Here is a 15,370-nt window from a genome sequence, read left to right on the forward strand (position 1 = left end):
CCCCCACAACATGAATAAACGTGACGATACCTCCCGCCTACCAGACATCTGGAAACTAGCCCTAATCAAGAAACAAGTCCTAGCCACGAAAACTGACACCGGACCTAGAACAACACAGTACGCCACCACCATTCACCCTCACCAGACCCAAACCCAAGCCCAAACCCATCTCTCAGACGAAACGCAACCACCATCCAGAAGCCAAACCATGACGACATCACCAGCTGCTGTACCTCCCTCCGACCCCCACACAAAGCAAACGGCTACACGCCATGATCACAGAGCTAGACCGCAAACTCGGAGCCAAACTAAAGCCCGATATGTTACTTCACAGCCTTCAGCCCTGGACATCACATCACAGAACTCAGGAGGCTACAACGCCAAAGCTCAGGATGTTACAACACAGCCAACCACCCAGGATGGTGCAACACAGAACTCAGGATATCACTACACTAGATCTCAGGATGTCATTACATTACCCAGGTCGTTACAACACAAAAGACTAATGGGCACACAGCCAGCACCTCAACTACTCAGGATGTTATGAAACAGCCAAACAATCCACAAACAATAGCTCCTACACAGCCAACCAATCCACCTACAGCAACTAAGCCAGCACTCCACACCCCCCACCAATATATATAGAGAGACGGCAGTTCCGATCACACTTTGCTCGCACAAGCACGAAGCCGAAGACCCCAGCCTGAAGATGATGAGTGGGACTTTGTCGAAACGTCGCCAAGATACTCTCAATCTTACACAGGAAAAGTCCTGAATACACCAAGACCTGCATACACACACACACACACACACACACACACACACACACACACACACACACAAACATCAATACAGGGCTTTTTTCCTCATAGAATGCCCAGAACAGAGTTCTGGCACCTTTTTTGGATGGAACCTTGTAGGGTAGGCAAGGCGGGTTGTATAATGTGTCTGAGTTCCGGCACCTTTTTTTTTTTTTTTAGAAAAAAAGCACTGTATATATATATATATATATATCTATATATATATATATATAATATATATATATATATATATATATATATATATATTAATGAAAGTCCTATCTGATCTTACACCTGTGAAAAATTTTTTCCGATATCTTTTTCTGACATTTCTTAAGCTGTTTTTACACCTTTGGCTTAAATATTCCTTAAAATTAAGATCTACTTAATTCTGCTGTCATTTCCCATTGTTTTGCTTCAGGTTTATAAATATCTGGTGTGGTGTGTATATTGTTTGAATCAATATAAATGTGATATAAAACAATGTACTGAAATTTGGACAACATAAATTTCACAGTTGGAATGTAAATAAGGGAACTTAATAATTCAAGCAGTCAAGTCTGCATGTAATCATCCTTAAAGCAGATATATTGAAATAAATGAATAAGTTTGTTAGGATCCAATTTATGGATAGTGTGTGGATATCCCATTTCACATCAGTAACTGTTTGGGTTTTTTTTTCTTAAGGGTCATAAGGGCGAAGGAGGCAAAACGGGTACTCCAGGCCATAAGGTAAGAAGGAGAGATTATCAAGCCCCCTTTGAATTTCACAATTTCCTATATCACATATTTGTGTTTTTTCCATTCTTTTGTCCTTAAACAAAGCTTGTCACCCATTGATTTTGGCAATTCTCGTAAGGCTCTGGTTGATTTCTTACACCAGACACTAGAAATATTTTGAGTTGATGGACATATTAGGAATATGCCAGTGGTCCTTGACTTACAACCACAATTGAGCCCAAAACTTTTGTTGCTAAGTGAGACACTTGTTAAATGAGTTTTGCCACATTTTACCACCTTTCTTGCCACAGTTATTAAATGAATCACTGCAGATGTTCAGTTACTTACATGGTTGTTAAGTGAATCTGTCTTCCCTATTAACTTTGCTCGTAAGAAGGTTGCAAAAGGTGATCACGTGACCCCTGGACAAGGCAACCATCATAAATATGAGCCAGTTGCCAAGTGTCCAAATTTTGATCATGTGACCATGGGGATGCTGCAACGGTCATAAGTGTGAAAAAAAGTTCATAAGTCACTTCTTCCAGTGCCATTGGAACTTTGAACGAAATGAATTGTTGTAAGCCAAGGACTACCTGTGCCAACAGCATATACCTAGATTGTCATAAATAGCTGCCATGGTGTAAGTGGTCAGTCACAACATGCATGTTTTCATCACAAACTAAACGGATGTGCTCCTCTTCTGCAACACGTAGACCACATTCCCTCCCTCAGGATGTTCTGTGCCAGACCCAACTTACTTTTGGGACACCTGGGTGCCTTTTGCTTGCTGCCAACTAAACAAAGTTTACTACTTTTAACTTTATTTTTAAAACAAAACAAAAAAAAATGATGGTGGAGACCTGCCCTTTTTTCATGGCTCCCCATTCTTTTATTTTTAATTAAAAGATTTTTTTAAAAGGATGGTAAAGCAGGAAGCCTGACTGGAACAATGGACACATTTTCCATGGGAACTAAACTGGACACCTTAGTCCCATTTCTTTCTGACCATTCCAGGAGCATTTTTTGGGTGATTCCGGAGAGAAGGAGGAGTCAGCTACAATTTCTTGCCTCTCGCTTGCATCCACAAAGGGAGAATATTTTATTAACTGAATTTTTCTAAGAAGAGTTTTAGATCCAAGTCTATATGTTTAGTTTTAAAAGAGGACATTTTCCCCGTCTTCATCTCGCAGAGTGATTTTTTTTTCCTTGTTGGAAAAAAAATAATAGTTCAAGTTGTTGGATGTCAGAATGAAAAAGATGGGTTGTTGTTTTTTTAAGTGTATGTTTTAATGTAAGTAAATTTAACTATGTGTCAGTAGAAATAGTACAGTGTCACAATAACTCATTATGTGTTTTGCAATTTTGATTCCAAAAGGGATCTATGGGATTAAAAGGAGATAAAGGAGAGGTATGTGCTGTTTTTAGTTTTATGCTCATTTCTTTTCTGTTTTTTTTCTGAGTATTTCAGCTGCTAGTTGGAGCATGAAGTTTATGTTGCATTATTGAATATAAATTTGTCAGCTTGATTTTGCTTAATATAACTTAGAGCTCAAATAGAAAAGACTCAAATATCAGTCAATCTCAAGCATTAGTTGCGTGATGTGTTTAATTACTATAGTCTACCCTAGAATTCCCAACTAGTGTAGCCAGTGAACAACCTTCTTACTGGGAACTGTAACTGTAATTGCAGCCTTTCAAGATTTCATTGTTGTTGTTGTTAATTGCGAAGTCGTGTCCCGCCCATCGCGACCCCATGGACAATGTTCCTCCAGGTCTTCCTGTCCTCTACCATCTTCTGGAGTCCATTTAAGTTCACACCTACTGTTTCAGTGACTCCATCCAGCCATCTCATTCTCTGTCGTCCCCTTCTTCTATTGCCCTCAATCTTTCCCAGCATTAGGCCTTCTCCAGTGAGGTTTCATTACATTAGTCTCATTATCTTTGACCTTGACACCTGATTAGCCTTGTAGACAATTTGTGTAATTTTATTGGCTTACAAAGAAGAGATTTACCTTTGTCTCCTGGGATGCTTTTTCACTTCCCAATTTAGCCTACAGCTTTGGTATTTCCTTGCAAAGACCTATGCAAGAACTAGCCAAGCTTTATTCTGCTTAACATTCAGACTTAGAAAAGGCCATCTACCTCCATTCATGATTCTGAAAAAGTGAGAAGAATGCTAAGTAACTTTTTTTTCCCAACTACATTGCAAACTTATTTAACAAGCACATTTTTCCCCCCTTTGGTTTGATAAAGTATGTTTTTTTGCAGAAAAGATTTGCTATATTCTAATGGTTGTAGGATATCCTATTTTTTCATATATATATATTTTAAAAAATCCCTCTTTACATTCAACTTTAGTTATTGTATTTGACTTTTATTCTTTCTCCCAAGAAGCACAAGGTTTGGATCATCTTTCGTTTTCCCCCTTCTTAGTTTATTCTTCTAACCTTTAAATATTTGAGAAAGATTTGGTAAGTGGAGAAGCAATCTCCTCAGGGCTAGACCAAAGCTACATGCATACCTTATTAATGAATGCCTCATAGGTATTTTCAATCTGCTATTTTAGTTTATGAAATTTATACTGTATAATTATTTTACTTGGCTTCCTTTTTCTTCTTGTAAGCTATATTATATTCTTTGAATAGGAGAAGAGTTTTTCCAATCATAAGATTAGCATTTTTATCTATTTTAAACTATCTGAGCCAGAAAGTGAAGGTTGGCATGAAAGGTCGTGAATAGAAGGTTAGTGGCTTTCAGAAGGCTGCTACGCTCCAGTTCTTTTAGAGTGAGTCTTGCCAACTTTGTCAGACTTTTCTGTTTTTCGAAGTTAGCACTTGGTCAGAATTTCAAAAATTCAAAAAGCTGCTAATAAATCGCCAAGAGGAAAGAATGGGCCCTGCCAGAATGTACTGTAGTAGCTTAGCTGACCGCTCTGATTTTAGTTTATTTTAGTTCAACATGGTATTATCTAAGACTGGCAGAAGACAAGAGGAGGGAACATCTTATGAGAGAAACGGTATCAGTTTCTTAAGGACCATCTCATTTCTGCAGATTTGTCTGTGGCTTTGGATTACTTCATTTTGCAAGGAAGTTAAAACAGGATTAGGATGTGCTACTAATCACCGTCACAATAGTAAAAGAAAACCTGTCTACCCAAGTGTTTGTTCCATTGTGGTTGAGGTGGATTTGGCGTTCTATTTAGAAAAAATATATAATTCCTGACTGATTTTCCAGCATAGACTTAACTGTATTTTGGAGCCATTGAAATACATGAACTGAAATGCACTCAGGATCTGCATTTGACTGCACTCACAGTGACCTCTTGTAAGAAGAAGTGCTGAGGCTTCAGAACGTTGACTCCTAGGTTTGCATATCATTCAGTGCGTTCTTCCTCCAAAGTCCCAGCCAAGTCTCAAACTCTTAAACATCGGGGAGGAAATGAATAGGGAAAGGCTGATTTAGTAGTTATATAAATTAACTGTCTTGAAACAAAATACAGTTCACCTTGCTTCTCTCTCTTTTATGTCACCTATGAGTCTGGAATTTCACATTTTCCAGTTTTGATAACAATCTAAGCAGCATTTAAGCTGTCTATCATGACAAAGGGGGAAGAAAAAAGGATTATTCTTGCAATGGACTTTAACTTTTGGTGTAAAGCATTACACAACATGTGCCCCATTGGGTCATTAGTTCAGAGATATTTCCTTACTGAACAGAGAAGCAGAATGATCATGCATGGGCATAAAAGTTGCATGGGAGCGACTTCTGACTTCCTGACATCTTCCCCATTGAGTTTCCCTGGGGGAAGCTGGCAGGAAGCATCAAAATCTTCCTTCCTTTCCCCCTCCCTCCCTCCCTTCTTCCCTCCCTCCCTCCCTCCCTTCCTTCCTTCCTTCCCTCCCCCCTCCCTTCCTCCCTCCCCCCTTCCTCCCTCCCTCCTTCCCTCCCTTCCCTCCCTTCCCTCCCTCCCTCCCTCTCTCCCTCCCTTCCTTCCTTCCTTCTCCCTCCCCTCCCTCCCTTCCCTCCCTCCCTCCCCCCTCCCTCCCTCCCTCCCTCCCTCCCTCCCTCCCTCCCTCCCTTCCTTCCTTCCTTCCTTCTCAGCCAGCTTCATCATTTACTTTGCTTGTGGGAAGCTTGCAAGGAGAAAGTCAGTGGGGAAGCTGGCGAGCACACAGGTAAGTGACTGCTACTGGGTGGGGGAGGGAGCTCAGGGGTGTGCGAAATCAGGAATGGTATGTAGGGCTGTGCGAGAGGTGCCATGAAAGTCAACAAAGGCATGTGCAAAGCGGTGTGACTCAGGGAGGATATGTAGGGATGCAGAAAAGATGCCGCTCAGGTTGGAGAAAATTCAGAAAGGGTGGTGAGTCGTGGTATGTAAGAGGTGCTGTGAAGATTGGGAAAGGTATGTAGGAAGGAGGAGCAGTTGGGGGAGCACAGGGGATGGTATGGGCCAGGAAGGGTACGCGAGGGTTCCTTTCTCTCAAATCCTCCTTTTCTTCCTTCCCTTCCCAGCAGGCATGTAAGTGGTTGCTGCTGGGTGAGGGAATAATTGCGAGAATGGCTGGGAAACTGTCACAGAATATTCAAAGTGAACATCATGTGATCACAGCAGCCGACAGGCAGAGCCAAAGCAGCAGCAGCAGCCCAGCAGCACTGAAGCAGCTACAATCTTCCTAAATTTCATTTCCTCCTGAGTCATGAGTCTCTAAGTTAGGTCATTTGAGGTATCTTAGTTCAAAAAGGGTTGCCCTATGATGCACTGTTTTGCCCAATTAAAGGTTACGGAAAATAGAGTTTTAATACTATAGAGGTAAATATTAACATTACGTCTGTAGCAGTAAATAGCAAGACTGACTCATACAAGTATGTTGCGTTCTTTATTGGTAAAATGGCCACACATGATGCTGAAAATGTTAATGTGCTGATAGCAACCTCCACTGTGGCTTAATACTGTCTTTTTTGTGGATTTCAGATAGGTGAGAAAGGAAATCCCGGCTTCCATGGCAACCATGGTCAGAAGGGGGAACCAGGGGTGAATGGCTTGATGGGTTCTCCAGGATCAAGGGGAATACAAGGAGAGAGGGGGTTTCCAGGAATCCCTGGATCAGATGGAAAACCTGTGCGTATATCAGTTGATGGTTTTTGTTTTTTTTAAAAAAAACTACTGTTCATTTCATGGTAAAATTGTCTGTAAACTTTCTAAAATATCTCTGTTCCCTGCAGGGAAGAGGTTTTTCAGAAGAATTTATTCGGCAAGTTTGTGCAGATGTGCTGAGAAGTGAGTCCTCAGTCAACAGAACTGATTTACAGTAGAGGCAGGCAAAGCAGTCTGTTTTGAGATCAAAGGCAGTCTTGGAATTTTAGGAAGTGTCAAGGCACCCTAAAAATGGTTGCCATTGGGCATGGCCATTCATAAGAACAACATAATCACATAATCAAATGGGTGGTTTGTTCCACACTTTAAAAAACAAGCCATGCCCAAATAAAATTAACTACTCTAATATCATTTTTTCCTTTCCTGTCTATAAGCATACAACCTAATGATAACGCATCCTACTCATATCTGAACTGATGAATTACACCCCTAATTGACATATTTATTTAAAAAAACAATTACTGATTTAGTGATTTCCTGTTTCTAAATGAATTGTTTCCCCATCTTTGGATAACTTTATTATGGCTACCAATTCACAATCACCCTATATGTTTTAGTGCCTCACCACTTGAAAGCAAATATCTGAAATAAAGTTTTGAAAGGATGCTATTGTCCCATTGTGCTGGATGCTTAGGGCTGTTATTGAAGCACACTACTTGTGTACAGTGGCTGCTCATTCTCCCAGTGCCCTGATATTTTCTGAATGATTTCAGTGATAACTTTGCTCCTTCCCCACATTTGTTTGCTACCTTGCTGTAGACAAACATTTGGTGAGATGAAATTCAAAAGGTCTAGATGAAACATATTTTAGCCGGCAAGTTTGAAGAAGTGCTGGCCACTCAGTGGGAACTGTTGAGGATACTTGTGATGGCACAGTTTAGAGGGCAAAACTGATGGGTCAGATTTCAGGTATAAAAGTGCCTAAAGTGTTTCTTACTCCCAGTTCATGGCTTACTAGCCCTACTTTTTCAACGGTGAGCAAAGGATTGTGGAAAATACATTGTGAGGTGAAATGTGCTGTGCATGAAGCTTTCTTGCGAAATTTGAGTAGCTTTAAATTGTTTAGGTAATCGAGGTCTAAATTTAACCCCCAAAATTTGAGGTCAATAGATGTTATGCTTTGATAATGAGATGTTTCTGTTTGGTCTAAATATTTGTTGTCTGAATTCTTCTTAGCCCAGTTGCCTACTATACTTAGGGACAGAAGGTTGCAGCATTGCGATCATTGCCAATCTCCTGATACCGTCTCTGGACCTCCTGGTCCACCGGGCCTGACTGGTCCACAAGGTCCTCGAGGTTTTCCTGGTTTGCCAGGAAATGATGGCACTCCAGGGCTGGCAGGAATTCCTGGGCGTCCTGGATCTCGTGGTATAAAAGGTATATGAATGCATTACAAACCTATTTCTAGTTTAATCTGTTTTGAACAGGAATGGAATGCAAGCAACTTTCTCTAATTCACTGCTCTCTGGATGTACTAGACTCTAACAATTAGACTACTATTCCATCCTGATATTTTATAAATGGACGAAAGCTGCCAAATTCCTCCTCACCAAAGTAGAGTTATTTATCCTATGTACCTTTGTGTGTGAATATATTTTTAAAGAATAACTATTTTAATGATCTCTTAAGCAAAGATAATTGCTTCTTCTGAGAGACAGACCCTGTTAGTAGTTTTAGGCAAGGAGAATCTTAAAAACACAAGGGATAAATGAAATTACTTACCGTATTTCCTTCTCCTGGATAGGGAGATAGGGGCAATTGCCCCTCTCCCCCAGCTCTGCACTCCCCGGGGATCTGCCAAGCGCTGCTTGCCTTCACGTAACTCTCTCTTTCTGTTGACAGGCCCTGTGGCCTACCTGAGGCTGCTCCAGCTTGCCCAAGCTCTTTGTTCTTGCAGTGTTTTCAGAGAATGCTCTTCTGTTGTACCTAAAATGGGTCCTAGCCTGGCGCCAAAGCCAATAAAGACACGAGGAATGGTATTTTCAGCTTCTTTTATTGGAGTACTCCAGCAAAAGGGTCACAGCCTCAAAAGAGCCAAGACCTCGAACAATGCACAAGCACAAATTTTATAGAGTTATAATTAAGAAAGTTAACACCCTAAGAATCTCACATTGGTTCCTTGACACAAGTTTCTTTTGATTGGATTCTTCTACTTTATCCTCCTTCTTCATACATCACATGTTTATGTTAATAAGCTTTCTTATCAAAAGAGGTGTGTCTTTTACTATTGTAATAAATAAACTAGGGTTTACCAAAGTTTATATATGCCTTAGCTAGCATCCTTCTAGCGTGTTCTTCTAACTTGCAACTTTCTTCTTGCTAGGCAGTAGTGTTGCACCATTTGTTACACTCATCGCAGCTGCAACTTTTTACTTCAACAATTCCTTTAACAAATTTTCCCAATTCCAACCTGAGATGATCACTTCCATAGCCTGTGTAGCCTCAGAAAGCCACTCAAAAGCATGCCCTGCCCTCTCACAATTTTCAGAGGGCCCGGAGGTTGTGCAAGAGCACACACCATTTGTGTGCAGTCTCCACAGCCTCCAAAAATCTTGTGAGAACAGGCACGCTTTTGAGAATCATTGTCAGGTCTTGGTGAATGCTAGTGGGTTGTTGTTGGATTCACAAAAATAACAAACACAAGATTTTATTTAAGGACCAAGAAGAAGCAATTATGTGGCTAGAAAAAAAATAAAATGAGGAAAGCTCTTAACTGAGCAAGGAGAGATAAAAGGGTCCAAGAATGAAGATTCTCTATTGAGAAAGCTTGCCAGAATTTTGAGCTTTTTTGACAAAAAAAGAAATTTTTTTTGAATTATTTTGGCAATAGTTTGATGGTACTGTCATTTTATTGGGTTAGGAATATTTATTGTTGATGATTTTAATATTTTTTAATGCTGTAAGCCATGCAGAGTCAGTTCAAAGCGAGATGGGTGGCAAATAAATTTAATAAATAAATAAAATATATGAATAGGCCATAGCCCTTGTCACATGGGGCTGGGTCAGTTCTAAAGCAACTTGTATGCTTTCTTGATTATTGATTCACAATATCCTTCCCTCAAAATCCCCCTAAGAATCACCTGTCACCTTCTAAATGGTTCACAGACTCAAAGGTTCAGACCCAATAAAGTTTTTTCTTGCCTTCAGTAGGGAGTTTTCTCTGTTTGTGATACCCACATCTACAAGCCTGTGCTTTTAAAATTGTTTTCGTGTCATTGCTAAAGCCATTGTCCAGTCATACATACTTAACTGTTTAACTAAAGTTATGACAAGTTTATAATGGTAGTTTTCTAAGGCAAAATGTAGGCCTGGGGATCAGGTTATTTCTCAAACTCCCTCTTTAAAAAGTGGTTCCTTTGCCTTCTTAAGAAACAGAGTGGACTTTTGTGTGCTTTAAATTGGGAGACTGGGAAAATTGCCACTTTTCCTTGAGGGTTGTCCTGAGCCAAGAAAGAGCAATTATGTGGAAAATGTCTGTCATAAATAGAAGGCTAATACATTGGAAAAAGTGCTTGCAACCTACACAAAGCTTTTTGAACTTTAGTTGTAATAATTAGCAGGAAAAAAACTCCCTGCAGCAATAAACTGCAAACCAAAATAATAACACATCAGCAATTAATTACTAAAGCAGGGCTGTCGGGTTGTTGCCATTTTATTTACAACTATATACACATAGTCTTCAACTTATGACTCTTTGTTTAGAGACTGTTCAAAGTTACATGAGTTTCCAAAAATGCAACATTTGATACAAGAATGGGAGTTGCGGCATTTGCATGATGACATCACTGCACACCTTTAGTCATTTGCCTCTTTGTAATAAAACCGGGGCAATTTAAAAAAAATCTATTTTCATAAGGAAGATAAAAAGTGCCAAAAGTGTCTTCTGAGCATCTTAAAGGACTGACATTTAATCTTATTATTCCTTATTTAATCAACAGTACTTAAGAGACATTAATATAAGCTGCTATCCATTGGCAACAGCTAAAGCACATCACCCATCACTAAAGCAGAGCTTTGAGATTGTTGTAATTTTATTTACAACTGTATACTGGTAGTACTCAACTTATGACCACAATTGAGCCCAAAATTTCTGTTGCTAAGTGAGACATTTGTTAAGTGAATTTTGTTCCATGTTATGACCTTTCTTGCCACAGTTGTTAAGTGAATCACTGCAATTGTTAACCTAGTGATACTGTTTAAGCAAATCTGGCTTCCCCATTGACCTTGTCAGAAGATTGCAAAATGACCTCAGGACACTGCAACTGTGATAAATATGAGTCAGTTTCTAAGTGTCTGAATTCGGATTATGTGACCGTGGGAATGCTGCAATGGTCATGTGAAAAATGGTCATAAGTTCCTTTTTTCAGTGCCATTGTAACTTCACACAGTCACTAAATGAACTGTTATAACTAAGTATTCGGTTAGGGACTGTTCAAAGTCACAAGTGCACTGAAAAAGTGACCAGTCCTTGCACTTAACAACTGTTGCAGTCCTTACAATTATGTGATCAAAATTGGGGTAGTTGGTAACCAGTATGAACTTAAGATATTTGGAGTATTCTGTAGTCACGTGACCACCATTTTCCATCTTCCCAGTCAGCTTCTGACAAGCAAAGCCAATGGAGAAAGCTGGATGTGCCTAATGTTCATCTGATTCACTTAATAACCCTAGTGATTTTCTTAACAATCACAGTGGGAAAGAGAATCTGAAGAATCTGGCATAACCACCACCTCAATGACAGGTTCCAATTGTGGTCATAAGTGAAGGACTACTTGTATCATTGCAAAAGTGGATCTCCATTTTCCAATTTCAGCTACCTGAACCAAAGACTTGCGTAGTAACTTTTTTTGCCTATGTTCTGTTCATTTCTACCGCAGGGTTTCCTTTGTGGTGCATGGATTTTTGTGATATAGCCACGAACTACCAGATTATTTGAAGCAAATTTTTACTTCATCTGTGTAGTCAGTAAAAAAAAACCTGCAACACTCAGAGTTACTGAGGCTGTTTCTTCTGAAGCTGCAAATGAATGAATTGCAAGTGATTAAATATCCATTGTAAAATATAGAATTATGTGCTCCATCTGGTAACTTCCAATAGGAGGTACAGCTAGGACATTGTATAGTAATTTAGCGTAGAAATATGCCTTAATATATACTATTTGAGAATTAGTGATCTCCTATGCTTCCTATCTTGTAGGACTGCCAGGAAAAAATGGAGCTAAAGGAAACCAAGGTATTGGAGTCCCTGGGATTCAAGGCCCTCCTGGACCTCCAGGTATTGTTTGGGAAGCCAGACATTTCTGTAGGTTTTTGTAATGAATATAACTATTAATTGACTTCTGCAGGTAGTCCTCCAGTTACAATCCTTTGTTCAGTGAACATTCAAAGTTATAGCAGCAGTGAAAGAATGGTACTTATGCCTGGTTCCCAAAGTTATGTTTATTGCAATGGTCACATGATCAAAATTTAAGCACTTTGCATCAGTCTACACCTACGACCACAGGGCACTTAAAATCCCCCCATCTGTCCCTCTTGTGCCCCCTCCATCTCTGCTCTTTTGACTGTTGTACACAACGGCACTCCTCAACGGTGATGTTAGGGCTGAAGTAAAAACCTGGGGCCTTCAGTAGTCTAGGCTGCCAGCCGTTGCCCCAGAGCCCCTACTGAAGAGTGCTGCCTCAGGCCCCATATTTCAGCCCACAGCCCCAGCTGCCCCGCCACCCTGTTTTCTGCAGGCCCCGCCATATCCAGCTGACCTTAGCTGTTTTCCTGATGAGGTATGCTCAGCCTGGCCCTGGCTCCACCAGGCCTTCTTCCCAAAGTCGCTTGTGCCATTCTCCAAATATGCACCCCATTCTTGTGATGCTTTGGAAGGGCTCAGCAGTTTTCCAAAAGCTTTCTGAAGTATTATGAGAACAGGATGCACCACTGGAGAATGGGGGGGGGGGTCACTGGTCTCTCGATACCTCAGTAGGCCTCAGCAGCTTTCAAACGTTTTTCTGAAGTATTATGGGGTGCATATTTGGTGAATGGTGGTTGGGGTAGCTCAAGAGGAAGTGGAGGAAGCTTATCTTACTGAGGCTCAAGAGCTGGGACAGACCAAGCCGAGAATGGCTCGGGCCAGGCTGAGTCCTCGCCTAATGATTTGGTTAATGATGGCAACAGGGAGCACTGGGGTTGCTGTCACTAATTGATACAATCATGTGATGTTTCCCCTAATAATCACATTGCTTAGTGATGAAAGTTCTGGTTCCAATTACCATCATAACTTGAGGGTTACCCGAAGCTTAATTCGATTGAATAGCATCTTTCTGTAGCAGTTGCCATTGGGAGCATGGTTTGAAAAGTTATTTTATTCAGGAAAGACAATTATATTTTTTTAAATTGAAAGACTGAAAAGGACAGAATTAGGACATGATCCCCTGAAATTTGATGGCTGAAGAAGGGTATTGTAATGGTATAGTTCAGGGGTAGGCAACCTTGGCTCTTTTATGACTCGTGGACTTCAACTCCCAGAAATTCTGGGAGTTGAAGTCCCTGAGTCATAAAAGAGCCAAGGTTGTCTACCCCTGGTATAGTTGTAAGAATGAGTTTCCTCATAACTTGTCTCTTTTGCTCTGAAGCTGTAAAGCAGGAGTAAGCAATAGGAGTAGGTTATCTAAGTGGGATAATTCAGGCTACAACTCTTACCCAACTACAATATTGTACTGATGCTAACCATTCTTCATCTATATATTCCACATTTTGTCTAGGTTCTGAAGGCCCACCTGGAATTGGTAAAGATGGACATCCTGGACAACGTGGGGAGCCTGGGAAAGATGGAGAACGTGGAATTCCTGGAATCCCAGGGCAAACTGGACAGCCTGGAATTTGTGATCCATCTCTATGCTTCAGTGCAATTGTAGGAAGAGATCCATTTAGAAAGGGACCAAATTATTAATCTGAGGTGTATAAGTGGCAGACTAGCCTTGATACTTGCTCTTGGTGATCTTTCAAGACTCAGGAAGAAAACTGGCAATAATTCCAATTCCTAGGAACTGAAGTACCTCTTATGGTGTAAAATAATATAGTAAAAAATTCCCATATTTAATGTATGGGATTTTGGGGCTCTGATCCAGTTGAATTTAGTTTTCACAAAAAATAGCAACAGCAGTTTCTTCTCCTTACCTTAAATCATGACTGCTTGTCAAACATGGCTCGCTCTCTGTATTCCAGCTCTGTTCTCCAATGAGTTTAGTTTGATTGTTATGTTTGCCCAGCAGCACATGCTGGAATCTAGATTGGACCCTCTGCACTTGGTAATCAAGTGTAAATCACTGTGAAGATTTTTATATTCAGCCAGCATATACAATTTTAATGGAACATTGCTGGTTGTTATTTCACATGTTGATGTTTTTCCCCAATTTCTGTGTCTTTTTATATTGAGAAAGACAAACTATCTGTTTCTCAATGTTTAATTTATCATTGGGCACTTTGATGCAGTGTATTTTTAGCTATGCTGACCTTAATGAATTTATGCAAAATATTCAATTATATGCTTCTATCCACAAGAAAAACATTTCTGGAAGCTTCTAAAATAGATTAAAATGTGCATTTACAATTTTGGTTTCCAAGTATAGTCTGGCAAAGGTTTTCTGTAGTTGAAAAGCAAATCTTCACAGAATAAAGCATAACCTTATTTAATCTGTTCATCCTGATTACTGAAGGTGAGGTAACCATTTTTTTTTCTATAGAATTGCAAATGTCAAGCCAAAAATTTACAAGAGACCTCTGATGCTTCCTTGTAATTACAGTCTCTGCCATGCTGCTTTTTTTCAGTGTTCATTTTGTAAAATGAGATGCATTCAAGAAATGTTCTGGCATCGTAATCAACTCAGTTGTACAGTTTCCATCAAGATCTGTGTTAAATATTAGTGCAAAGATTTCCAGTAAATTGCATTTACATAAAGCGTTAAACTGCATTTAACTAGCTACGGTTGCTGGTTTTTCTGTCGACATTTGTAATATGCTGGACATTCAAGGTTAAATAAATTTTTGTGGAGTTTCTGGTAATAAAAGTGAGTTTATTGGGTCTTATTACTATTTGATAGAACTGGGGAGGTGGGAGGGCTTTAGAGACATGTAATCCAACCCTTGATCATGATGACAATCCAGCCACTGTTCTGAAGACCTCCAGGGAAGCAGAATATAGCATTTCATGTGACAGCCTCTTCTACTGACTGACAGCTTGTACTGTCAGCCTGATCTTTTGGGTTTTAACTCATCGGTTCTGATTTTGCCTTCTGGGCCAATATAGAATAAGCCTACTCCCTCTTCTATGTAACAACACCCCAGTTATTTGTAGCCTACTACCTTATCTCCCCACAGTATTGTAGTCTTTTCTGTGTGCTAAACATACCCATACCCTCTCATTGTTCTTCACAGGATTTCCTAGTCCCTTCTCATTTCGGTAGCTTGCTTCAATTTGGCATTGTCCTTTTTTTTTTTAATGGTGCTATTGAGAACTGGATACAGTATTTCAAATAAGGTCTCGCCAGAGCAGAGTAGAGTCAAATAATTATTTTGTGTTCTGGATTCTATGCACCTGTTAATGCACATGAAGATAGCATTTACCTTCTTGGCAGCTGCATCGTAGTTCGTGTTTAATTTCATGCCGATGAGAGTATGAAGATCCTTCTCATATGTACTAATGCCAG

General features: G+C 40.0%; 1 protein-coding gene across 6 annotated transcripts in view; it reads left to right on the forward strand.

Annotated features, from left to right (window-relative positions):
• Nucleotides 1–14,726, forward strand: part of COL21A1 (collagen type XXI alpha 1 chain) — a 103,446-nt gene extending 88,720 nt beyond the window's left edge. For 5 of the 6 annotated variants that reach the window (XM_039320348.1, XM_039320350.1, XM_039320352.1 and 2 more), the window contains 7 exons: nucleotides 1,488–1,532; nucleotides 2,896–2,928; nucleotides 6,493–6,639; nucleotides 6,744–6,798; nucleotides 7,852–8,052; nucleotides 11,872–11,949; nucleotides 13,427–14,726. In XM_039320348.1, the coding sequence (XP_039176282.1) occupies nucleotides 1,488–1,532; nucleotides 2,896–2,928; nucleotides 6,493–6,639; nucleotides 6,744–6,798; nucleotides 7,852–8,052; nucleotides 11,872–11,949; nucleotides 13,427–13,614 (747 nt within the window). In that variant the 3' untranslated portion in view covers nucleotides 13,615–14,726. Of the gene's footprint in view, nucleotides 1–1,487; nucleotides 1,533–2,895; nucleotides 2,929–6,492; nucleotides 6,640–6,743; nucleotides 6,799–7,851; nucleotides 8,053–11,871; nucleotides 11,950–13,426 lie in introns of those variants that run through there. The other variant, XM_039320353.1, reaches the window with a different exon arrangement.
• The last annotated feature ends 644 nt before the right edge of the window (nucleotides 14,727–15,370 follow it).

This window comes from Crotalus tigris, unplaced genomic scaffold (genome assembly GCF_016545835.1).
Source record: "Crotalus tigris isolate CLP2741 ecotype Arizona unplaced genomic scaffold, ASM1654583v1 scf7180000023636.1099087, whole genome shotgun sequence".
NCBI classification, from domain to species: Eukaryota; Metazoa; Chordata; class Lepidosauria; order Squamata; family Viperidae; genus Crotalus; species Crotalus tigris.